The 26,798-nt window shown below is 35.6% G+C and overlaps 2 protein-coding genes across 2 annotated transcripts; both read right to left on the bottom strand.

Annotated features, from left to right (window-relative positions):
- Positions 1-19,046: 19,046 nt before the first annotated feature.
- LOC116174280 (aldo-keto reductase family 1 member B1-like) lies at positions 19,047-20,313 on the bottom strand. The gene is made up of 5 exons (XM_031492170.1): positions 20,225-20,313; positions 19,881-20,165; positions 19,637-19,831; positions 19,231-19,586; positions 19,047-19,171 (listed from the first exon to the last, which is right to left on the bottom strand). The coding sequence occupies exons 1-5, from the start codon at positions 20,291-20,293 to the stop codon at positions 19,129-19,131; spliced, it is 948 nt and encodes a 315-aa protein (XP_031348030.1). The 5' UTR covers positions 20,294-20,313; the 3' UTR covers positions 19,047-19,128.
- Positions 20,314-24,343: 4,030 nt separating this feature from the next.
- Positions 24,344-26,157, bottom strand: LOC116174743 (E3 ubiquitin-protein ligase RMND5A). The gene is made up of 6 exons (XM_031492717.1): positions 25,958-26,157; positions 25,603-25,886; positions 25,286-25,556; positions 24,761-25,029; positions 24,560-24,714; positions 24,344-24,510 (listed from the first exon to the last, which is right to left on the bottom strand). Exons 1-6 carry the CDS (start codon positions 26,091-26,093, stop codon positions 24,447-24,449), a joined length of 1,179 nt encoding a protein of 392 aa, XP_031348577.1. The 5' UTR covers positions 26,094-26,157; the 3' UTR covers positions 24,344-24,446.
- Between the last annotated feature and the right edge of the window lie 641 nt (positions 26,158-26,798).

Below are 26,798 nucleotides of genomic sequence, written 5' to 3'. Positions count from 1 at the left end.
CCTCACCATTTTCCTACAGCTACTGCAAAGTGTTGCCAGGTGCGACGGGATTCATTGGTGCCGAAGCTATTTTACGCGGACAAAGTGCGGACTGCAGTGACGATGGACATTGGAAATGTCTCTAAATTACTATTTGTACAGAAGAAGGAACCTATGTGCAATTTTTCTGTATAAATGCAACAAATTTGTAAGACAAAACAAGCATTGTTTCTTTGATAATCTCGTATTCACAGAAAAACGATGCAATTTTTTTCATTTCTGATAAATGATTTCACTACCAGTATAGTATATTAAATACAAGTGTCATTTGACGAAGATTGTCGCACGAGGTAGTTTGCCGCATAAGCCGCGTAGCGGCGAATGCGGCAAAAGCCGAGTGCGACAAGTAGACAAATGACACGTGTGCTTTATACTATTTTTTCTATTTCGACTTTTATTTTAAATAACAAATTATACAAATTATAAATATTGCCTTTAGGCGTTGTTAGGTAATTTTAAACTATCATTCAGTGTATGTTGGTAATAGACACAATTCATTTATTTTCACGTTGGCTAACCCGATTCCTGTATTTTCAAACTTCAAACTTTTAATTAGGTATTTGGTCATAATTCCATTTTGCGGCAGTTACGATGAATACGGATGACAAACACGTCTCTTGTACCCCATCGGAGATCCAAGAGATTGCCAATGAAGCGACGTTAAATTTACTGCCTGTAAAATCGAAAGTAAAGTACGAGGAGTACAAAATTTTTGAAAACTGGCTCACCGAGAAGGGGAGTTCAAAAAGTAAGCAAGAATGTACTGCTGGCATATTTTACTACGCTAAGTAAAAATAAAAAAAAGTTCTACCCTTTGGAGTATATATTCAAAATTAATCGGAATTAATACAATCGGTCAAGTTCCTCGTACGTTATTTACACTTTACAGGTTATGTCACAGAATACGGCCTTCTCAGAATAGAAACAGCAATGTTACAAATTTGTATGGTATTTTGGCGGACCCTGGTGGGTGTACTGTGAACTAAAGCATCAAAATCAGAGTAGCGCCATCTGGTGACCAGCTTCTAAATCCATGAAGTAATTTCCCCAATTCGATCTAAATCACAAATATAGATAAAGAATACACAGTTGTTAAATTGCAAGTGTATTTAGATACAATCACATTACATTATTTAACACAGACATCTTAAATTACATGTTTACAAATTACATATAAAACTCAGAAGTAAGTGCAACTTACGCTTTGTAGAAGTTAACACTTTGCAAAAAGATCCTTACGTAACGAGTTGTCCTACGAAATATTTGGTTTTAATTGCTGTTTGGACTACATATTTTTGTTAAAAAATATCTTGAGAACTAAATTATTTGTTCCAAGAGGTAATAAAACCGTTTCAGCAAATTGTCACACAAGTTTTTGACAACAAATGTTAACTTGATCCTGGTGCTTACTGGTTACTTGAGAAGCGAGGGTGGAAGTTGTTGAATTATCTAAAACGAATTACAATATAAGTATCTACATCTATACATAAAACTCAAGTCTACACCCTTTTGCGCCTATAGGTACAGTTGGTAATAATTCTGCCTCAATTTGTACCTGTTACTTACCTTGCATAAATAGGAAAGAAATAATAGCACATTTCAATCCTCTTCGCGTTTCATGCACAAAACAATCTGTTTCAAAATGTGGGAAACGATGCCTTTTTGATATTTTATTGTTACAATCCGCCACACAACACTTTTTACGGTCACATAACTTGTTCATATTTTAAATCTTTCAAAAGTCAAAATTGACATGTGTAAAACCTGTGTACGTATAAAATCGACGGTAAAAATATTTCCTGTAACGAGCAAAATTACAGGTTTTGCAAAAAAATATTTGAGTCTGCGATAAATAGTTCTCCGTACAACCACGGGAAACGCTGTAATCAGTGACAATTTAGCGCCATTTATGTTTCTGTTCTGTGAAGGTCTTATTCTGTGGGTTATGTTTAGTTTTGATTTGATGGAAACCGTTGACAGCAAAAAAGCAAGGGGTACCAATCCAACAAAATAAAAAAAATAATGCGTTTCTATTTCTTTCGGCATCATTTCTGTCTAGAAACGCACGCAAACTGGGCCAATCAAGTACGGTTTCGGTATTGTTTCCACATCGAAATAGAAAAAATTGATTTTTTTCACTACTAGCGTCTGATGACATGTTATGAATCTTTTTTCCACTTGTAAAGTAGGCTTTCTCGACAGTTGTTCAAAGTGGTTAATAATGTGGACATTATTACCTAACTAGTAGTCAATAATGAGAACTGTCACTTTTAGAAAACACAACCCGAAATTTTGCTCAGTAAACGTTTAGACAAGTTCTCTAAAATGAATAATTGCCACCATCAGCCATTTCCAGAGAAATTACATATCTAAAATTGTCACATTTTGAAAAAATTCGAACGAAATTACTCTTTGAAAATATCTCAATGACAAAAAATAGGGCCTGGTTGACCTCTACTTCCACGTACTTGATGGTTTTTGCATGTTGTTTACTCCAATAGCCATGTCACAACTGTTTTTCTAACCACTGGTAATTATATTCCAGAAAATGATGGCAAAACGTACAAGTGGACCTAACGCATATATACGGTTTCCTTTTAAAGGAATTTTTCAAAAGAAATTGCCCTTATGTGATGGTTTTGTCCGCCCGTCTGTTCGTTCGTATATCCATCTGTTCCTCGTCTAAACTTGAAAACGAAAAGAAACAGCGACGTTAATCCTTCACCAATCGATTTCAAGGATTAGTGCTAAATATTGAAGGATCCTTAACTCGGTCCACCACGTTTTTAACGTCCATTTATTTCAACCTTGCAAAATACTAATAAATAAATTCGAATCTAGGGCATCATAATAATGCTCTTGGTCTATTTCCCAACGATCTTGGTGCATGAATAACGATTTTGACATGATTTGATCAGAATACATATGGTCAATAAAAATACATCAAATTCATGTTTCCGGCATTGAAAGCTTTTACAACTCTAAATTCATGTGTGAAGACTAATTTTGGGTACATTTTGCTCTAAAACTTTTGACCTAGACCACAGAGAAGAATATTGAACTCGATACATGACCTAGGCAATGAAAATATGTTGATTTCTATTATACTGAGCCCACAGTGTTTCCTGTTCCCGTTTCACTCGAAGTCCTATAACTTTTGTTCCTGTTGAGCCAGCTTCCTGAAAATCAATAGCGTCCGACCCTCGATACGACCTTAATGTCCAAAGTATCTACTCGTACGCCATTTCAACATGATCGGTCACTTTTAAAAAGAGTTATAGTGCACACGGACGGACGGACAATACAAAACTATAAAGGCTCTGAAGATCCTTAATAAATTAGTGTAATTTAGAGTTTTGAACAAATAATAATAGGTATAAAGGTAACGAAATACATTTCAATTGAATTCAGCTTTTTTTCGACTTCTAATAATAGCATTGTTTAAAGACTTTATAATAAAATCCATACATTCTGGGTAAACTCCCATACAAATGAATACCGAACGATCTTCGAAATTGTTTTTGGCTCAATAGTCTACCTCTACGTAGCTGAAAAACAATAACGACCTTTCTGATTTGTGTTAAAATTTTCAAAGGGATATGGGACGTTTTTAAACAAAGTTATCGTGCCCACTGAACTGACAGACAGACAGACAGCAATACAAAATTATAAACGATCTCGAGGATCGTTAAATGTGAATAATCCACATTACGTCAAAAAAATTGGGCAAATGTTACGATTTACCTTTTACAGGGATTGTATTGTAGGGACTTGAAATCAGAGTGTATTTGCTGCACCGTCGCATGCTTTTTTTTAAATACAAACTTAAAGCAAAATTTACTACCAGATTTTAATTATCGTAATTTATCTTGTTTGAACGCAACCTACTCACCCCGGAACAAAAATTATTATAAATGCGAATTCGCTTAAACACACAATAGGTAAAAACAAGTAATACGCATAGGTACCTACGTAATTTAATTATTATAAGCGCAGTGAAAAAAAACGGTCTTTACTTTAGAGCTTCAAATAAAGATTAAATAAAATATGTGACTCTTTCTCTTAACAGTAAAGTAAAAGGAATTTGCTGTCGAACTAAACATCAGCGTTTTGTTTATATAGTATAATCGTAGCCGTATAGAGTTACAACTTGCATTCTTACTCAAGGTCGCCTCAGTTACGCTGTGTAGCCGATCGGGTTACATTGAAGGAGAGCCATCTGTTGACGATTTTTGCAGGCCTTACTAAAAAGTCTGTAATGATAAAGCGCAACCTTTCGTCGTAAACTGTCACTACTTATTTAGACCACGATAGTAGCGCCAACTGGATTTTCTAGACCAGAACTACTTATTTCGTTCAAGTAATATTTCCATATGGTTGTTTAACTATAAAGTATTTAAACAACTGATATAAGGTTTTCCTATCAAATCTACAGAGACAATAATTGTTACTAATTCTCCCTATAACAGCTTGAATCTGTTTTTAGCGCATTTTTGCAAATTTATTTGTAAAAAGGTAGCTTTTAATCTCACTTTGGCTGGCTGGCTGGCAGTAAATGCGAGCCCGTAGAAGAACACTTGTAAAATGATGAGGAGCGTACATGTACCTATAGGGGCCGTGTAATTAACAACTTTAAGGACGGGGCTACAAGATATGGGGTCGGCAACATCTGGGCGCCATCCCCGAGCGTGTTATACTAACCTGGAGATTTTTTTGTTTTTTTCTATCTTCTTCTACAGTTTTTCTCCGATTGTTTTCAAATTGGTGTCGTCGGGAAGATCTTGTCAACGCGCACAACTCCTGCGTGGCGGAATTTTATTTTTTTTTCTTAGGGGCGAAATAAACCACCTTTTGCACTGTGCGATCTTACTGATATTGGAGTGAAAATTAAAACGCAAATTTCGGGTGAACGAGATGCCGAAAGTGGGTACCGACAAAGGGAATGAGGTATCCATCGACAAGATCCTGTTGATGGTGGAGTCAAAACTGGCTAATAGAAATAGAATACTGATCTGCCACACAAAAATGCGCTGAAATCCCTTCGGTTTCACACGAGGATTTTGATATTCAATGTTTAATAATTTATAAGTCACACCTACAATGAAAAAATTAAATTAAAACAAGGCGGGCGTCCATTACTAGATTTTTACATCGAAAAACAAAGCTCAAGTCGTACTAAACAGTATAAAAGACAATTTAATCCTGAAGTGTAGTTTCCCTGCATTGTTCCTAATTCGTAAGATAAATTCCGGAGTAGTAAATATAGAACATCTTAAGACCTTCTGCACGGGCACCTCTCAAAAATTATTATGGGGGCCACTCTATAATTGGACGCAAGCTTGAGGGCTCAGAACAAGAAAGGGATAACTAAATAAATAAATAAATTAAATAAATAATAGAAACGAATGGATAAGTGGGTGTGATAAGAAAAATGTTCTCTTCTGTCGCAGAAAATCCGGGAATTTTTCCTGGTTTAATAAATTTTAGTGCAGAGCTTGCAGAACCTTTGCATTTCTTATCCACGAGCCGCCACTGCAATGTATGTTTTGTGTTCTATGTAAATGTATTTTCGAGTGTATTTTATTTTGTCCTCAATTTCGTAAAGGTTATTTAATTACTGACATTTAAAAAATTTATGCTTTTGTTTGATATGGGTCGCAAAATTCTTTCGGGCTTATATGCCGCTATTGACCCTTAATACGCCACTCTATGAAATGACAGAAGAAAGACAGAAGGAGTTATCCTTGATTTAAGACAACAATTTGCACAACTAGAGAACGTAAGATATCATAACCCAAAATATCCGACATACACGCGAAGATTAATACAGAATACATAGTCCTCCATTTAATATGTTGCCACCCTTGGGTTTGTACAAATACAAGTAGTTTATACCAGTGCCGTTCCGTAGAACGCCCCGGCCTGGTCATGCAATCATAATACCCGGCCCAAAAAATTGAAAATACGCCGTCACGGCCACCGACCCGGGCCCGTAGATCGTAGAAAGAAAACTGAGGTTGAGTTAGCATTAATTAGCGTTTAGAAAGCAGGTAGAGTGGGTAAAGCTAAAGATAGGATGGCTTGCAGCCTTGCACTTGCGTTGTGCAGTGAGAACAATGGTAGATTTGTCGGTGACTCCAAAAAACATTTTACCTCAGTCAGACTGAATAAACAGACTATAAAGTGCCTCGTTTATTATTTTTTCGTATGTGTTTCCCGGCCCTGCATTGTCCCGGCCCGGTCAACCACTGTCCTTTCATGACCTCGACGGGACGGTACTGGTTATACCGTTGAGTGAAGGATTAGAATTACTCAATAGTTATAGTAAATATAGTAAGAGAAACATGAATATGAGATACAAGAAAAAAATAGAATTTCAACGATCTTGTCCTGATCCATTGATTCAATTCCCTAAAGACATACCTATTGCTCAATCCAATGTGAAAGCGCAACGCAACTAGCATGACTTTGAGTGGCCCTTCCTTTTGTGTCCCATCAATCGTATCCACACTCCGAAAGCTTCGTTAACAAAGTGTAAAATATTAGTCATCCTGTAAATAATTTGACCAAAATATGAAAAGCTGGAATTAAATTTTTGTTAATCAAAAAGTCAGTGTGTTAACAATTATCTGCGCCCAAAGTTCAACGACTTCAATATCAACGGAAGGCGTATTCACAACAATAACAATGTAATTGTGTTATGAAAATCGGAACACAATCCATTGCCCAAGAAGATAAATAATTGTCATAAATAACAAAGACGAACCCACAACATAAACGTTTGACGTACGTCGTTACGTCACGACAGGCATTAAACTTTAAAAGTGTATTTTTCAGATAATAAGTATCAAAGGAACAAATTAAAACGAGCTTGAGAAAAATCAATAAGGGCCAAAGTCTTGTGTGATAATATTCTGACATTTTTGTAATCCAACATTTTTTAGTATAGAAATAAATTGCTGCCAATGGAAAAATGTACTAATAACCTGTTCCTGAACCATGACATTGTTATTAGCTTTAAAATCACTTGACCTTAGTCAATGACACAAACATTTTCAACGGCATCACTTTATTATGAAATGGGGTTGAAGGCAATCGCACTTAACAAAAATTGAGTATACGTCCTTTGACTAATAACAGACACACACGCTGTAAATGAGTGATACTTATCCTTGGGCGGTATAATTTTTCCCTAGTAGATTTCCACAAATCGTTCAGCGAAAGTCGTCGAGGATTAAGAAAAAGTACAAAATAGTTGTTATTAAGTATTGTAATTATTTCATTTTCATTTATACAGACTTTCGTCAAATTTTGAGAGTTCTTGTTTCCCAGTGATGCATGTAGGACACAAACTACATGATAAACGCCATTCTGGAGTAGGTAAGTGTGTAAAAAAAGTTCTTATTGCTGTTTACAGAAATGGCAGCTGATCTATCTCCTCCACGAACAAGCAAAATTGCTTCTTTCTTCCCTTCACATCAACCTCCTGTTGTGCTAGCATATTGAACAGTTTGCCAGAGTAGGTACTTGTTTCTGTATCCTTTCCAGCACTTACTAAACTGTCAGTTTTACTCCAACACAGTATAATAACTGTAACTCCGTCAGCGTCATCTCTTGCTTGAATTACTCTTGCCACATATTCTGTGTAGGTAAAACGAGCTTTACTTTTGAAAGGTTTTTTTTTAATGAATTCTTCCTAATGTATAATCGCTATGATGTTGTCATGAAAAATCATAATTCATAAAGACAGAGTTTCTTCGTAAAGGAATCCTGTTCCGCTCGCCTTCAGTCCAGCCTAGGTATGCGTGGAAAATGATTACAACAAATACATATATTTTCAGTAACAATGTGAGAAATCGCTCAATTGCTATATCGTGAACTCAGGACGTAACTCAAAAAACATAGTGGTGCATCATAGCTAAGGGATACAAAAAATAATATATTTTAATATATTACCCTGTATTATATTTTATCTTCGTAATGCCCATATTTTTTGGATTTCAAAAATATCACATCATAACTTAACTTAAACCTATTGATGGGTTATTAAACAATTAAAATGGTGGTTATGCTATACTTGGAAAATTGTTACCATCAAAGTCATCAGCCATGAATATATTAATACCAAAGAGTAACCATAATTTACTCTTTGTTAATACTAATATAAAATACAATAATATGTACAGTCTACCGTACAATGTTTGATACTGGGGGTGAATCTTTTCAACAGAAACAAAACAAAATTCAAGCACCTGTGACGAACGTTCTGCAAGCGAATTATGGGGTTCTGTTTTAGATGAGGTAACGTTAATAGCGACGGTCCAAACTGCATGAATTCGCCACTGTTGCATTCTTTAGATATCTGCGACATGCGACAAAGGATATGTCCAACCAAAGAGTGGGTACTCTTTGTCCAACCAAACAAAATTTGAGTTTCTTCTTTTTTTCTCAGTACATAACATGAAAAATAAAACTGAAGATTTTACCCGCGCTATTGAGTATGCTTTCTTTTCAAATTGTGCCCACTAGTGTGTTTACACTAGCGTGCCGAAACAATTCTTATTTGGTACCTATGTGTCTGGGGGTTTCCAATTTCAGCAAATTCTAACTGTAATTCTTCACCGGGCAGAATTTCAAAAATTTGTAGATAGACTCTTTATGGATTTAAAAACAAGATTCTCGAACTATTTTCACGTACGACTCTTTAATAAAACCATAATGTAACACAAATAAAACTCAGTACATTTTGTTGTCAAAATCGCCCTAAATATTTTCGAACATGCCCTCGCCAATAAAGTAGATGCGCAGTGGTGCTCTTACGGCATTTTATTAGAACGTCTAAGCCCTATAGAACATTAATGTGACTGTGAAGTGTTTTTTTGTTATTACGGTATTCTGTGCTACGAGATAACTTGAAATGTAGCGATTGTTTCGTTAATGTGCTAAGAATTGTAGTTATTTTTTGACGTAACAAGTTTTTGTGATAGTTTATGCCACTGCCTTGCAGTTAATGATGAAAACCATTTTACTGCTCCTTTCGTTTTGTTTTCAAGGTTTAATAAGAAACATACATGTTCATTTGTTTTATTTTGATGTAAAATATATCTGGACTAATGTTATTAATCTAATTATAATAATTTTTTTTTTATTTTATTGAATAAGGGTTCTAACGTGTTATATCATCGGTAAGTAATCTTTATCAAATGAGCCTAATGAAAAGGTACACACTGCCATTTAAAAAAACTTAATTGTTTTTCGTTAGTCATATGTTTTCTGAAATAAAAACAACGAAATGCTGCCTTATTATGGGAAATAAAATATTAAACAACTTTTATATAGAAACATTTTGTATATATTTGATATTTACCGAAATATACATATAGGTACTATATTCCATAGATACTGGGCACCCTTTATAAATATACTGTACCACAAATTTTGTTTTTCAACTTTTCTTTATGGTATTCTAACTCATTAGTGTTATCGCTTGATGTGAGGCAACAATGTTGTTTATGAAGCAGGGATCCTTTGTGACATTTAGAGTATACCAAGATTGTAATTATTCCCATACACACCTCCTTTCCATCGGACTACAACCTCTCTTATCCATCTTTATCTTGTGTAAGAATAATCCAAATATTTGGAAAAGAACACACTACGATAACAAGATGTCGCCAAACTGAATCAAAGAAAAAGCCACAACTGACAGACAACCAAAATGGGTGTTTCTCGTAATGAATTGTACCCACTATTTTCCAAATGTGTGGTATTTAGCGTATGGGCGTATTGCAATTTACTTAAGAGTGCATATTATTCCTTATCTGTATGCACAAAAAATGTAAAATGCTGGAGGGCCTTGACGTTAGCACTTCAAAGAGATTGCGTATTCGCTGAACCGTATACGATGATTACAATTCTCAACTTAATGACGTCATTGCTGTTGCCATACATGATTTTTTCAATCACACGTTCCACATACCAAATTTTATTAGATTACATTGACCTTTAACTATAAGTATAGAAAAGTTATTTTTTCCAGACATTGCATTTTATAAATTCTATCCCTGTTCCAAAAAGCTCTTTGACGGCCATATTTTTAAATGAATTCTGGGTCATTGCGCTTGTACTCTGAAGAGGCGAATCAAACTAACATAAAGAAGGGTATACCATAAGATCCTGAATAACATAGTTATGTAATTGAGGATTTCAAATAATACAAATACAGAAAATACGAATGCTAGTGTTGTATTATGCGGTTTCGCACTACTTGGTTCTTTAGCGAAATACAGATACAGAACCTCGTCACCAAGTAGTTCCAAATATTGACAATTTAACCATCAATGCAGCACCTCGGCAGTTGAATCAGTATCCTCAATACGAACTTATAGCAATCTTATTAGTCGTTGTGCGATAAGCTCCTGCAGTCTTCTAAGGACCAAGTAGTTCCAAATATTGACAATTTAACCATCAATGCAGCACCTCGGCAGTTGAATCAGTATCCTCAATACGAACTTATAGCAATCTTATTAGTCGTTGTGCGATAAGCTCCTGCAGTCTTCTAAGGAAGGGATCAAATACCTCACTCGCTTTGCATCTGAAGACTTTTTCTCTCAACGTTCATGCATCATAAATTACTGGGCGGCGTTGAAGCAACTAAACTTATCTGATAGCAGATGGATTTCCTCATAATCGGCCAAAGATCGTTTGCCTTCTATATTTCAATGTTAAAGTTACCGATAAAATCAGTCAGTAATGACTCATGATTCGAATGTCATATTCATTAGAAATTTAATAGATGGACAACATTGATAGACTATTAATTGGATAATTAAGATAATTGCANTTTTCACTTTTAATGTATCGTTTGCGGGATATAATGTTTACTAAAATGTAAGTTATGTAGATCACGATACTTAAAAAATGTTTCTATTTTAAATATTGCATGGTACAACGAAGCATGAAATAAGGTAATCCAATTTATTAAGCACATTTTGATGCCATAACTGTGGGATGAAGAATGTTTTACATTAAAGTTTTCAACACTTTGCGCACACTTTTGATGTTAAAAGGTAGTTACTTTCAAAGTTGTCGGTCAAAATCTCGGTCAAAATTGATGCCGTGTCTGGCGAAATGCCCTGTAATTGGTTTACCCTTGTTGTACTATGGTAATATTCCTTGAAGTTACAGATAGTGTATACCCTAGCATGTACATTTAAGTACATATTAAATCCATTTCAGTGACTTTTAATTATTTAAATACCTTTTAATTTCCTTAAATACGATTTAGTACTTTTCAATATCCTTTAAATACTTTGAATATCAGAAATAATTTTAAATTCTTATTAAATATTTAAATATTCTTTAAATATAATTTAATTACTTTAAATACAAATTTATTGTTTTAAATACCAGGATATTTAATTATGGTGTACGTTTTGCATTCTACTTGCGCACCCCTCGATCATCCCTGCTCACGAAAAGAAGCATCTTGACGGCCATATTTTTAAATGAATTCTGGGTCATTGCGCTTGTACTCTGAAGAGGCGAATCAAACTAACATAAAGAAGGGTATACCATAAGATCCTGAATAACATAGTTATGTAATTGAGGATTTCAAATAATACAAATACAGAAAATACGAATGCTAGTGTTGTATTATGCGGTTTCGCACTACTTGGTTCTTTAGCGAAATACAGATACAGAACCTCGTCACCAAGTAGTTCCAAATATTGACAATTTAACCATCAATGCAGCACCTCGGCAGTTGAATCAGTATCCTCAATACGAACTTATAGCAATCTTATTAGTCGTTGTGCGATAAGCTCCTGCAGTCTTCTAAGGAAGGGATCAAATACCTCACTCGCTTTGCATCTGAAGACTTTTTCTCTCAACGTTCATGCATCATAAATTACTGGGCGGCGTTGAAGCAACTAAACTTATCTGATAGCAGATGGATTTCCTCATAATCGGCCAAAGATCGTTTGCCTTCTATATTTCAATGTTAAAGTTACCGATAAAATCAGTCAGTAATGACTCATGATTCGAATGTCATATTCATTAGAAATTTAATAGATGGACAACATTGATAGACTATTAATTGGATAATTAAGATAATTGCAATTTGCAAATGTGTTTTTTCACTACTAGCGTCTGATGACATGATTATTAACCTTTTTTCCACTTGTAAAGTAGGCTTTCTCGGCATTTGTTCAAAGTGGTTAATAATTTTTTATTATTAACTAGTAGTCAATAATGAGAACTGTCACGCTGTCACTTTCAGAAAACACAACCCGAAATTTCGCTCAATGAACGTTTAGACAAGTTCTCTAAAACGAATAATTGCCACCATTCGCAATTTCCAGAGAAATTACATACCTAAAATTATCACATTTTGAAAAAATTCGAACGAAATTACTCTTTGAAAATATCTCAATGACAGAACAAAATATGGCCTGTTTGACTTGTACTTCCACGTACTTGATTGACATGTTAAATTAAGAAACAAACAATTCTGTCCAACCGTTAACTCTCTTATCAATATAATATGTTAATTTAGAGGATTTCAAGTGCTAGTAGTGAAAAAAATAGTATATATACCACGGTAGAGAAGTCTATTACTTCGCACCTTACACCCCTCGGCGCAAGCGCCTCGAGATGTAATCTTGGTGCTCAGGCAATAATAGTGGACTTCTCTACCTTGATATATAATGTACTATTATGATGTTTGCGTCCATTAGATGGGTGCTCCTACACAGGTAACGAATTTTCCTCGCAATTTACGCAATGCCAACAAGAAATTAACCTTGGTCATACATACCATCTAATCACTAGGTAATGTGTGTAACGTGAGTCCGTTTAGAAAGTCAAAAAATTGCATTCTTAGTTTCATTTTTATTTTTATTTTTCTCTTTTGTTATGTTTGATCGTTCTTTGTAGGGACGGGTAAGAATAACCTTACTGCAGAGACGCTGCATGCCGTAAGAGGCGACTAGTCTATGGAGGAGGTTTAGGTATTATGACGATTTTGAGGTGATTAGAATGATGGGATACTTTAAAGGGATGCGTAGGAATAATTCAATACCGATTATGACTGTTTACCTGAATTATGCCTTTATTGTCTTGTTGGGTATCCATTCTCTCGGGATGCTCGAAATGGGGTAAAATAAATTTTATGGGGAAGGTTTTGTGAACTTTGTTCTGGCTTATTACCGATTTTGAATATTTAAGATTTTGTGCCGACCTCAATGCTTTACTCAATGCGGATGGCATTTCTTAATTAACTTAAATAACGGTGTTAGTGGCCCACTCCTTTAAATTTTATAAAATGCGATAGTTAAATTCTATGGGAGTGGATTCGACATGGATGCAAACCCTGTAAGAAAAAAGAAAATATTCATTTTCATAGCATCTAGTAATATAGAGAACTAAATCCAAACTGAGCCGACTAGCGGTAGAAAAGATATACTATGCGATCAAAAATGAGTTTCTTTCGAGTCACCTTTGGAATTTTTGTTTACATTGGAAATCGTACTTAACTTGAACTTCCACCGGCGACTCGACAGCAACTCATTTTTGATCGCCCGTTACCCACATAGATAACAATCGTACAGTCACTGAAAGAGCAATACAAACACAGATACGCAATGACGGACCTATGGGGGGGCAAGGGGGGGCAGGTTGCCCTTCCAATACTTAACTAGTTAACAATTTTGACAAGAGTTGGTAATCTTCATTACCAGTTGGCGAAGCCGCGAAAGTATCGTAAATGTAATAAATCGACTATTGAAGGAATGAGGAATTACGGCAAAACCTATAAAAAAGGACTGTTTAATAGGAACGTCACTTCCTTTTTCTTCAACACAAGGTTGTTATTTTGGTAATGCTTTTAATTAGTATTAGAGACCGAATACTGATATCCTACATTTTCTACATGATTTATTAGACTTGGAAATACTACTTAATACTTAATAGACAGGTACTACCCGTTTGAGTTGGAAATTTTTACAGTTGAGTTGGCAAAATGTCATGTTTGCCCCCCCAATTTTTTTGTCTAGGTCCGTCCCTGCAGATACGAGAAAAAGCTGGCAGTACCCTTAGATCTGGAAAAACTTAGGACGGACCGGCGAGATAAGGGATATAGATACTAACACTGACCGAGACCAAAATGAAAGAAAAGAGAGAGATGATGCTGAACGAATACTTCTTAATATTCGGAGGAGTAGGTAGAGGTGGAAGAAAGAGCGACGGCAAGCGTCGGTTGTATAATAAGAAAGGAGTTGATACGGTGCATAAGGAAATTTGAAGCATATAACGAAATAAAGTTGATAGTTGAGATGGAAAACGCCATGGGAGAGACCAATACAATAATAGTTACTTACGGACCTACTGAAGACGAAAAAGTAAAGAGGAAAAACAAATTAAATTTGGGACGGTCTGAACATAGCGATAGAGAGCAGTAGAGGAAAGGTTTACATGACTGGAGAATGTAATGCAAGAGTGGATAGAATTACTTAGTACATGGAAGTCGAAAGTAATGGGGAAGTGTGGTGAAGAGAGAAGAACCAACAACGGAACACAACGACATACATAAATTCACATGGATAGGCAAAGGAAAGGACAAAAAATCATTAATAGATTACATACTAATCGAAAGGGAAAATGAAGGCGAGATAAGAGACGCACAAGTTTGAAGGGGACCCAATATAGGTAGGTATATCGACCATTATATGCCGCGAAAATGAAAGTGAAGCAGAAGACGCAACGAAGAAAGAATACGAAACAATAAAACATTATAAACTAAAGACGGAACCGCAAGGAACTATGAACAACGCGTTACAAGGAAGATAATAGAAAAATGGGCGAATAAGAAGAATACAAGAGTGAATGAGTTGTGACATAGCTACAGGACGATATTCGCTGAAGAATCTTGTGTAGTAATCAAAAATTACAAGGGAAACTCCAAACAAATCGCGTAGTGAAACGAAGAAATTAAAAGACAAATAAAAGCAAGGAAAAACAAATGGAAAAAGTATGTACAAAATAGAACAGTGGATGCATATTAACCATACAAAAAGGAACGAATAAAAGTAAAATATAATAATAATAATATGCTCGCCGATGCAAAAGAAAAGTGCTGCAAGAAGAATTTTTTATTCAATGGCAGAGCATATTTTAAGCTATAGGTAAAGTAGGGACACCAGTGCCGTCTAGTAAAGATTTTTTGTCGCCCAGTAGTATGTAAGGATACCAGTAGCAAAAATTTTTCAGCTATCTTTCAAAAGCAAATTGGTGGTCTGTCCGAGAGATGTCCTAGTGAGGCGACTGGAGCCCCCAAAAATTTTACACTGGAGTGGAGACCCCAGTATGGCACACCGATGCTGGGTTCAGTGTCGCCTAGTGGAAGTTATTTAAAATATACTCTAAGATAAAGCGCATTTTTTAAACCGAAGTAGCTCAGTAAGTATATTTGGGTTATAAGGTAGTAGCATGCTATATTTACGAGTATAAATGTTGGTAGATTATGAGGAGTGGGATCTTTACACATGAACATTTAAAAGACGCCTGGCATACATTCAAAATCTACGCTATATAATGCAAGAAGAATCAAAATCATTAAAGAAATCTCAGAAATATTGCATTTTCTTTTGTAAGTGCGTTCCTCTAATATTTTCGAGATATTCACGATTAAGTTTTTGCATCGCCAATAGATGTGTCTCGTCTAGAAGATCTTTTCACCCCTTGAGAGTACCCTCCTCCAACACTCCGTTCTGCAGAATTTTGCACTGAAAGTTTTGACATTACCAATAGATGTGTCTCGTACAGAAGTTCTATTTGCCCTTTATGAATACCCTCTTCCGATACTTCGATTTCAAGATATTCGCTTCGCCAATAGATATATCTCTTCCAAACGATTCATTTTGCCTTTGTGAGTACTCCCCTCCGACAAACCGTTTTCGAGATATTCGGTTGCTATCACTAATGAATATATTCCTTCCAGACGTCCCAATCGCCCTTTGTGAGTACCCTCCTCCGACAATCCGCTCTTGAAATATAAGGAATTATGACCAAAGGGTCGAGGAAGGGGACAGGGGGACTATGATTGGTAGAAAATGATTCCTTTCCTTGAGACCTTACATCAGAATACCGAGGTTAGAGCGTGTTATGGACGTTTTACTTTCAAACACAGCATCTCAGAAAATAATTCATGGGGGAGGAGGGCCTTAACATAACCAAATGTAATCGCCGTCTGGTACACCTTCAAGGTATAAGCAAAGAGTAACTAATAATATTCTTTGGTATAAGCTACTATTGCAAAAAATCCAGGACTGTAGGACAATTTTTCCAAAAGTAGTTCAAAACCACAGAAGTGGGTCCGTACGGCCGTTCAGACGGACGGACGGACGGACAAAACGCAAACAATAGCTAATTTTTTTTAATTCTTAAGAAATGCGCTAAAAAAGAAACATACTAACGGAAGAAGGAGCAATTATAGACCGGTGGAGAGTGTATTTTAAGAAACTGCTGAATGGACACTCCTGGACACGATAGAGTAACAGTGGAAATGATGAAGAAAACTGAGGAAAAGTGTGTTGAATTGTTCAAAGAAATATGCAATAAGACATGGAAAGATGGCACAATACTAAAGACTGATTGGCAGGAATAATAGTACCCATACACAAAAAGGGAAATGCAGGCAGAGAGACAAACAGATAGAAATACAAAATTATAAACGTTCTCGAGGATGGTTAAGGATTTATTCTAAAGTGAGGTTGTTCAAAACTTAAATATAATTTTTTTTTAATGTAATTGTACACTCGACCCCAAAATTGACAGCTTTATAAAATTTTCCGGGTCTATGTATCATGAAACACTGGAAAAATTTTCGTGCTCATGTGGAGTTCTAGAATAATTACGTAATTACCCATTATTCTCGAAATGCCTTGAAACATATTTAATTGTTTTGTGAAGATTTGTGCGCCTATCCTATGTGCTATTGTGGTTACTTTGTCAGTGTAACCAGTCCGTCCGCCCTTGGACAGTGTGACTGTATCCCTGATCTTGAGAGATATTACCCCACTTTATAGCACGTTTTTGAAAAAAAGTAGTTTCAACATAAAAAGTTGCCTTCATAACAGGGACCCGGGCCCAAATGAAATATCGGTTCCGGTTCTGTTTATATTTAAGCGAAAATATTTATAACGGTTCCGGTCCAGTTTCGGTTCTAAAAAGAAATAACGGTTCGGTTCTGCGCATTTTTTTCGGTCCATAACGGTTATTTTCGGTTCTAGTTTTTCAGAAAGTATGGCATTCAAAAAATTCATTATAACAATGTAATTTGTTAGTTAATAGGTGTGAAGAAAATGTCATGAGTACCAAAACTTGACGTCTCGTCAGTGTAGCTAATTTATAACGACAAGGGGAATAAAGGAGGAAGAAGGAAATATGTATTTACACTTAACTTATTACTAAAAAACAGAAAATTTTATTTTCTAAATCCTCGTCCCTCCTTTTTTATTTTTTTTAAGTAGTGGCTAAATTAGCGCCACCGCCACCTGATATGCATTCAATTTGCACACCTTATTAAAAATTTATAATCCACCGATGGCACTCATAGAGTAATATTTTATCAATTTTCAGGACGTGGTTGCCGGCGTGTCCTTCAACTTCCAATAACCTGTTAAGAACCGTAACAAACCGAAAAGAACCGAAAAAAGTAATATGGGTTCCGGTTCTCAATACGTTTCCATTTCTGAAGTAATAACGGTTTCGGTTCGGTTTTCGGTCCACAAAAAAATACCGGTTTCGGTCCGGTTTTCGGTTCTTTTTCGGTCCGGTCCGGGTCCCTGCTTCATAATAAAACTGTAGCATGATACTAGTTCGCTAATAATAAAACCTCGATCCGTCGCACAAAAACGCGCATAGAGTACTTTCTAAATTGTTTGGCTATTTGGATTGTTATGAAGTAGAGGCTTGCACCAAGGAAGAGACTTTGTATGCAACTTACAAAAAAAGTTAGGCAAAAAACCATTGTCATTACTTTGGGCCATTATTTATTCTGTGCACGTGTTTAAAAAATGGATTACGTCGGCGCATTTTTTTTTTATTTATGGACGGATTTTTCTGAAATTTTAAGACAAAATTCTTCTAAAAAATAAACCGATACAACGAAATATCGAAAGATCTTCATTATTACAATCACTTTTAACGACAATGTATTTTAATCTTACAAAATACATTTTATAGTTAACAAAATTGCATCAAGTTCATGTCTTGGTCATTGACATAATGCTCTTAATCTTGTTCCCAACGATATCAGTGCAAGAATAACAATTTTGACATGTTTTGATCAAAATCCACGTGGTGCATAAAAATAGATCAAATTCATGTTTTGGTCATTGAGATAATGCTCTTGGTATTTTTCCAACGATCTTGGTGCATAATAACGATTTTGACATGTTTTGATCAAAATCCACATGGTCGCCAAAAATGCATTAAATTCATCAATTCAATCCTGGACATTGAGATAATGCTCTTGGTTTTTTTCCCAACGATCTTGGTGCATAAATAATGATTTTGACATATTTTGATCAAAATCCATGTGACCTCAGAAAAATCTTTGAATCACACACACGCGATTACCAAATACGCATATGATGTACTCTTTCAGCATCAAGATAATCAAATCAAAAAATCGATTGTATATCTGCAGACTGGTGTTCTAATGTAGGTAGGTACTGGGATATTTGGTTTTAATAGCGATCCTCGAGATCGTTTATAATTTTGTATTGCTGTCTGTACGTCTGTCCGTTTGTCTATCTGTCCGTCTGTCCGCCCGCGTATACGGAAATTTTTTTGAGAAACGTCTGATTGCTTTGCAAATTGGTACACGTTCCTAATGATATAAGAAAGGTTTGCCAAGCGTGTGGGTGCGGCCTTAGATCATATTAGATCATACATATTAACATCTAAGAGTGCGGCGCGGCGTAAGGATATCAAAACTGAAAGCATTTTTTTCATTTCTATATTTGACAAAGTAAGACCTCACAATGCTATACCTACAAACATAATTGGAACAGTAGGTTTAGGTATTTAGAATTCCTCGTTAAATGGATAATATTGGTGAGATGACGCCCTAAAATGGGAGTATTTTAAGAAAATCATTTTGAGATCAATTAAATGTTTTAAACATACCCAGAAGGCCGTATTAACCTTAAATTACGGTTAAATGTGTCAATAACACTAATATCTTCACTTGAAAGTTCAAAATCGAATACATTAAAATTTTCTTGAATTCTAGATTTAGTCACTGATTTTGGGATGACTATGTTGCCCCTTTGGATCTGATATTTTATTACCACTTGTGCTGGTGTTTTGCTATATTTCTTTGCGATCACCTCCAGCCGTAGGTCTTTTAACAAAACTGGATCCTCTGGATTAATGCCCTGGCGACCCGGAGATGCTAAAGGGCTATAAGCCGTTATTTTTATCCCTTTGGAATTGCAATAGTCAATCAGCTGTCTTTGGTTTAAATAGGGATGACATTCGACCTGCAATAGAATATGCAGGGTCATTTTCTTGCAGCAACGACCAAACTTACTTGATTTACTGCCGGAACAACGCTTGCTTTCTCAAGAAGGCGGCCAATTTGACGACTGTTAAAATTACTTATACCAATAGACTTTGCTAAACCTTTTTTTTTAATTTCTTCCATAGCTTGCCACGTATCGACATAGTCATACGGTGACGGTACTACAGTTCCATCGGGTCCTGTTGGCATGTTTTGATCTCCCTCCTAATAAAAAATATACTAACGCTGATGTGCACAAGTCATATTTACTTACTTTATACCCCATCGGCCAATGCATTAAGTAGAGATCTAAGTAATCGACACCCAAATTTTTTAATGATTGTCTTACGGCAGATTCGACTATTCCGGGCCGGTGGAAGGTATTCCATAACTTACTGGTTATGAACAGGTCACCTCGCTTAACCGTACCATCCAAAATTTTTGCAGAAATACCTGCGCCCACTTGCTCTTCGTTTCCATAGGCAAAAGCGCAGTCTATGTGGCGGTAGCCAATATCGATCGCATCTTTTACAGCCTGAGTTACCTTTTCTGGAGGAGACTAAATAAAATGTTACTTATGTACCTACACTTGCAGTTTCTGTATTAAATTTATCAAACCTTCCAGGTACCTAAGCCAAGTGCAGGTATTTCTTCTCCGTTATTTAACTTAACGATAGGTACAGACATCGCTATTGTACTAATGTTTATCACTTCACAGTTTTTTTTGTTTAGAATAAGCTTACCTATATATAGGCAAAGGGAAAGATTCATAAACAAGATATCGGTTATGCGGTTACTGCATGGCCAATTTATTATTATTCGGTTTTAACAGTGTCTTGTAGGTACATATTTACTTACTACAGTAGGAAAATCTGGTACATATCTAACCAAAATAAAGCTAGCAATACGTATAATACCTATTCAGTATTAGGCACAACTTAACGTTTACGTAATCCAGTTTCTCAAATCCATCCCATTATATATAATTACTTTTGGCGCATTTTCTTTGCAGAAGAGAAATATTTTGAGCTTCATTATTTATTAGAAAAAGTAATCTGGCAGCTATCCATTTGTATTAAATGGTTAAACCATAGTTCTTTTTGTCGGTGTAGGTACATAACTATGCCTACTTTTTAGAGTATGACAGAAATTTTATACTTCTTCAAAGATATCTAGAAAATTGAGATCATTATTTATGCGCAAATTATGTTAAACCATTGGGTTAAATTTATTCAATGGTTAAACTCATTGTCTCTCCAAATCTGCTGCTGTGCGCTGCCAAACGCTTGTACGATCGACAATTAATTAGTGAATACTTATAAGCAAATTTCCCAGCCTAATTCCTTACCCCAAAAGAAAAGGAGAAGGCCATAAAGCTAAGAAGTTTTTGACGTTGGACAGAGAAAATGTGAATACGTTTTTAGTGAAAGTTAGTAACAAAGAACATTTGTTAAACAAGGTACCTATACCTGTCTGTTAAGGGTACGCCCTGAATAATAATTTACTATTTTTAGGTAGTTCTTATATTCGGAGTAGCTGGCGGAAGCAGGCGACAGGAATTACCTAGTTTCATTGGAGACCACGAATATTGAAGATCATAAAACTCACTTTATAAGTTATAACTTGTGGAAACGAAAACAAAGACGGATCGATCTTTCATGATTCTGCCGGGAAATCTTGAAAATTTGGATTTGTTAGAGTTAATTCGAAAATACATGGCACTTCGTTCTCCAAAGACGCCTCATCGCAGGTTTTTCATGAACTAGGTGAAGGAGAAATGCACGGTGCAACCAATAGGGGTACACAACATTGCAAGATGTACCAAGTATTGTGGCCAAATTATTAAAGTTAGAAAATCTATCGGCGTACACGTGTCATTGCTTTCGTCGTACATCGTACATCGGCCAGCATTCCGGCAAATGCTGGAGCACGACAGGAGGATATACCTAAAGCGCCATGGAGGATGGCGTTCATCAACTATTGCGGCAGGCTATATTGACCAATGTGACAATTCTAAAATTAGATAGTGTTGCCAGCAACATTTTGGGAATGTTATGGCAAATTCTTCGTTCATAAATTTAAAAGCCGTAGAGACCACAGAAATATTAACATCAAAAGGATACATCGGGATTTAACATTACCAACAATAACAACTGGGTTATTAACATTAATTTAGTGTAATTATTAAAATGCATAATATAAATATGTGTTCTTAAAGTTATAATATTCTGTTCCGTGTATTTCTTCTTTAAAAAAAGGTAATTATTTTAAAATGCATTTTCCAAAGAAATTGACAGTGATAGGAATCTAAATTACTTTATCATTATTCATTATATGGAGTAGTCCAATAAAGTAGCAGATTATGGACGCTAAACACTGTCATAACTCAGCGTATTATGATCGAGATATTTTTTTCAGGACCATTATCGACGTTTAACTTACTTTCTCAAAAAACAACCATGTAAAATTGGTACCGCAAAAAGTACCGCAGCGCCTTAAATCATATATGACCTGATAGGCGGCAGACGATAGACTCTAGCCACAGTTGTATAATCTGTGCTTTAGCATAGTGGGATAGGCCAAAGTAGAACTCCATCGGTTAAAATTTTAATCACTCTCGTTCAATGGATTTCGAGCTACCTTCCCTACTATTAAATTTGTCGATGGAAACGGCCATAATACTGTTATTTTCCACCTTATTTTTTACTCGTACTTTACCCTTTGAATATTCAAAGCTTTACCACACATCAAACTACAGGAGCTCCATCTAAGTTCAACCACATCAGCTTCTGTGGATCAACTGTTCAATCCTTTGATTATACACGGTGTTTTTTTTTAAGATTGGCCATACGACAATGTAAAGGCGTTGAGTTATTTAAAATGGACCATGGGGAAATTTACATTGCATTAATTGTATCTGTCTTAGCTTCCTAGCGAATCATCTGCCACAGTACTGTAGAAATTGTTTGTAAATCAACAAATTTATTCAAATGAGATATAAACGTATAAAATCGGTGCACGAATTGTTTTCCACCAACAACCAAACAATACCCGATACTCGGCACTGAATAGCTGGCATACCACTCATTTACTGTACCCACTCGATCTTGTACAAATTGTATTACTTACATGAACACCTTTTCGAGCGGCGGAATACATGTTGCTGCTTCGTTGATGTAGTTTGAAGGATGAATAACTAATAACTAAGTGCAAGGCCAAGATTTGAGAACAATTGGCGCAATTTAAATTTCCCCATGGCCCATCTTAAAAAAACACCCTGTATATTAGAGGTTGGCAACAAAGTTCCCGCCGTTTTTTTTTAATTCTGACATATACGCATGTCATCAAATCTTCATCAAATATTTTTGGCAAAACATTTGAATTTATTTGAAAAATGAGGTATTGTTCTACCAAGGTTTTACCGGAAACTATGTTTTGTTTCTTGTTCGATCTAATTTCCGTTAATTGTGGATCATTAAAATGGAATATCAAGTTGTGAAAAATGAACATATTTTCGACACTTCTCCTTTTTGCTAGCTTCTAATGCCGCGATATTAGTGCTGTTTATGGTGACGATGCCATAGCTGAAAGAACTACACGTAATTGGTCTGCCAAGTTCACAATTGGTGATTTTGACCTCAAACACGCACCTCGGCTTGGCGGTTCTGGCCGTCCAGTAGAGATCGATGAAGAGCCCGCCCTCATATTGCCAATATAACCAAGGAAGCCATTCAAGCGTATGGCTGCAGGCTGGTAAGTACTGCCACAACCGCCATTCTCTCCCGATTTGGCACCAACGGATATTCATCTCTTCCTATCTCTATCAAATGCTATGTGTGAAATTGGTGAAATTTCATTTGATGCAAAATTGAGTTTGGTAGGATGAATTTTTTGAGTCAAAACCAGGTGATTTCTACAAAAAACTTGAAGATTAGGAAAAAGTTATATAAACAGCAACGGAGAATACATTTAAGATTAATTAATTGTTAATTTTTTTATTAAAAAAACGGCAGTAACTTAGTTGCCAACCTACTTATAACAATTCAATGCTATAACACTACAATCAAAGGTTCAATTATATGAGTAAAAAACATAGATATTGAAATCTATGGTAAAAAATAAGAGGAAGAGCAGGCAACGGAAAAGGATAAAAAGGAGGTTGTAAGAACGGATGGGGGTACGGAAACGCGCTACCATTGGCAACGGCGTAATAAAACTAAACGAACATCGTCTCTTGCTCTTCTGTTTTATGATAAGTGAAGTCAACTGTCAACGTAACTGACAAGCGCAAAAGAGGTAAGATGATGAAATGATTGCCCCACTTATTTTTTACTGTCAGTTCAATCAATGAATAAAAATAGTGTTTTATTCGATGGTTCAATTCACTCTTATCATTTGTAGTAGATCTCCAATCAACAAAAAATTTACAATTTAGTGTTTGTTCATGGGTTAACAGATCAAAGAAATCAAAGGAAGGGATAGCTATAAACCAAACTTTACTTCAGTATATGTTTTGACTCGTGTTTTGAGTCATTCTATTCTGTCAATTAACTTGTCTTTCCAAAGCTTACTTTTCACGAGTAAAAATCGTAGGTTAAATCATCATAAGTTAAATGCAGAAATAACCGTCCATATTGCATGCAAACTAGGGTAACCCAAGCTATACAGGCAGTACAATGCATTGTAAATATAATTGCTTTGCAATATTTTATTTTAGTGAATAAAGAGATCACAGAACACAAACCATTCACCAAATGTTAATAATAATAAAACATATAAAACATTATTTAGCTATGAAACTATATAACAGTTTTTTGTCTAATAATAATTACAACAAACACTAAAAAAATATAAGCTTTGCATCTGTTGGACTTTGTTCTATTGGACAGTATGGGCATTTCATCCTAAAATTCACAATTAATAAAGTCTGTACATATCAACATATCAACATACTTATTGCCACTACTCAATTTTGTTAAAGCATCTCGTGATATAACGTGCCCGCATAACAAGCGCATTGGCGGGTTGGACTCTGTTGACTGTTGCCTTAAAATTGGACACGCAAACATAGAATGGTATCGCTTATCGGTCCCCAGATCAATTTCGATCTAAAAAGAAATTCGGCATTCGCTTCTTAGTCAGTTATCCACTCACAGGCAGTTCGTCTTTTCCATTCCAAATTCCGGTAACTTGCCTTTGCATCATAACTTGCTTTATATTTAATAAGGCTGGAATTGCTGTGCATCCTGCATTTACACAGGTTGCTAAAGGACTGTCAACACTTACACCTAATAAATTACAAGCGTCTAATGTGAATACTTCATATATCTCTATCCACATCTCGTTGTCTAACATGAAATGATATGGCGAAGAACTGATTCCATTGGGAACAAATAGCAGCATTCCCATCAACATTTGAATGTCTGCAAAATACAAATTTACTTTCAAATCAAAGGAAGTTGTATATGACCAATTTCCAAAAGTACATAATACATACAGACTAAGTCTGCAATGAAATAGTAAAGAATGGACTTAATCTATCTCACTATCTGTATATATTAAGCTTTTTCCCAATGAAATTAATCAACACTTTCGACAAATAAAGATAAATTAGTAACATTTCTTTTAAGACCACTACCATAACTTTCAAGGTAAATAAACCCGTTTATTAGTAGATACCTTTTTCATGTCTCTTAACAAACTGACCAAAATGCAACCTTGCATAAGCTATTGCTTCAGTTTGATATGCAGCACCTTGCTTGAGCAATTCTATAAATTTAAGGCGATGTAGTTTAAATTCCAAAGTCGAATTTATGGCTTCCAGATTATCGTGAAGAGCAGTTGCCCATGCCAAGGCGGGTTCCAATTCTTTATTTTTTAAGCTTTCTAAAATGTGATTCAATTCCATAAATGTTTCGCTACTACCACATTCAATTTTCACCGACGCTTCCTATAAAATGAGAAGTAAACCATGGTGTGGTATAAAATAAACTCACCTTTGCAAGTTCGTTTGCCACATCTTGCATACCCTGACGACAGAAATGTTGATAAACTACTTTATTTAATACAGCTAGTTTTTCTTGCTCATTGAAAATGTCATCACGGCTGGTGACCGCAAAATCTGCTGTGAAATTTCGATCAACCGCCTTTCCTACTTTGGACACTGTGCTATGTAAATCTCTATGATCCGTTGCTAAGCGAGAAACTGTGTCTTTAACTTTGACCATCGCATGCTTCAGCAGACCTGATTGAATTGGAGATAATATATGCCCATCAGGTGCTAAAAAAAAATAGAAAAGCAGTAGAAAGGTTGAAGTCTTTGTTGTATGGCAATATAAGAAAACCATCTACCTGCTTCTAGTTCCAATTTTAAACCTTGGATGTAGGCAATTAGATCACAAAGTGTGCGACTTGCATGTTCTCCAATTATTCCAAACTTGGATAAAACCCGATCAACTTCTCTTTCAACAGCACAACAAGCATCCATATTTGTTTTGTTATGGTTTTCTTGTCATGTTTTCTCAAAAAATGTTTAACCATCAAACTGTCAAAATACAGTATGACGTATTTCCTAGCAAAACACCATAGATCATGTGCCTCATACATACACGGTGTTTTTTTAAAATGGACCATACGAAAATGTAAAGGCGTTGAGTTATTTCAAATGAGCCATACGGAAATTTACCAGAGACTTGCTATAACTAGACTGCGCTTAACGTATCTAAGGTGTTGTCAATGGTGTTGTCGACACAGTATGCAACACACAATGCACCGCGGGGCAAAAATCGCTGAGATGATGTGCAATATAATGAAATAAGCTGTTATTTTAGATGTTCCGTTCATTAATCATTCTCGTGATTAGGTCGAATTAGTGAACAGATAAATTTCTGTTGAGAATAAACCAATAAACTTAGGTTAACTTGTGCCTATGAACATGTACTCTGTCGATAAATTTTTAAATAATATGCTGATTTTCAACGGATAAAAGTTTAAAGGGCCAATGGATCAGAGCCATTCGAAGAGAAAAATTTACTCCCACCATAGTACATTTGCGGGGAATGAAGCCGATTTTAGAAAGGTACCTACGAAGGTGTTAAACAATAATGCAATACCGAGCGTTTTCGACTTTCCCATTCACTTAAAATAACGTAGAACTATTATTCGACATCCTTTACCAGCAAGACAACGGCAA

Source organism: Photinus pyralis, unplaced genomic scaffold, assembly GCF_008802855.1.
Source record: "Photinus pyralis isolate 1611_PpyrPB1 unplaced genomic scaffold, Ppyr1.3 Ppyr1.4_LG6, whole genome shotgun sequence".
NCBI classification, from domain to species: domain Eukaryota; kingdom Metazoa; phylum Arthropoda; class Insecta; order Coleoptera; family Lampyridae; genus Photinus; species Photinus pyralis.
Note: the sequence above shows the minus strand (reverse complement) of the source record. Positions and strands in the feature narration are given on the sequence as shown.

What these genes read in the sequence shown, in the direction of transcription:
- LOC116174280 (XM_031492170.1), bottom strand. Translation starts at nt 20,293, where the DNA reads ATGTCTGTACCTATCGTTAAGTTAAATAACGGAGAAGAAATACCTGCA. An exon ending in ATTGGCCGATGGGGTATAAA is followed by an intron (nt 19,832 to 19,880) that starts GTAAGTAAATAT and finishes ATTTTTTATTAG; the next exon opens with GAGGGAGATCAAAACATGCC. An exon ending in AGGTTAATACGGCCTTCTGG is followed by an intron (nt 19,172 to 19,230) that starts GTATGTTTAAAA and finishes CTCCCATTTTAG; the next exon opens with GGCGTCATCTCACCAATATT.
- LOC116174743 (XM_031492717.1), bottom strand. Translation starts at nt 26,093, where the DNA reads ATGGATGCTTGTTGTGCTGTTGAAAGAGAAGTTGATCGGGTTTTATCC. An exon ending in ATGGAAAAGACGAACTGCCT is followed by an intron (nt 24,715 to 24,760) that starts GTGAGTGGATAA and finishes ATTTCTTTTTAG; the next exon opens with ATCGAAATTGATCTGGGGAC. An exon ending in AAATTGAGTAGTGGCAATAA is followed by an intron (nt 24,511 to 24,559) that starts GTATGTTGATAT and finishes TGTGAATTTTAG; the next exon opens with GATGAAATGCCCATACTGTC.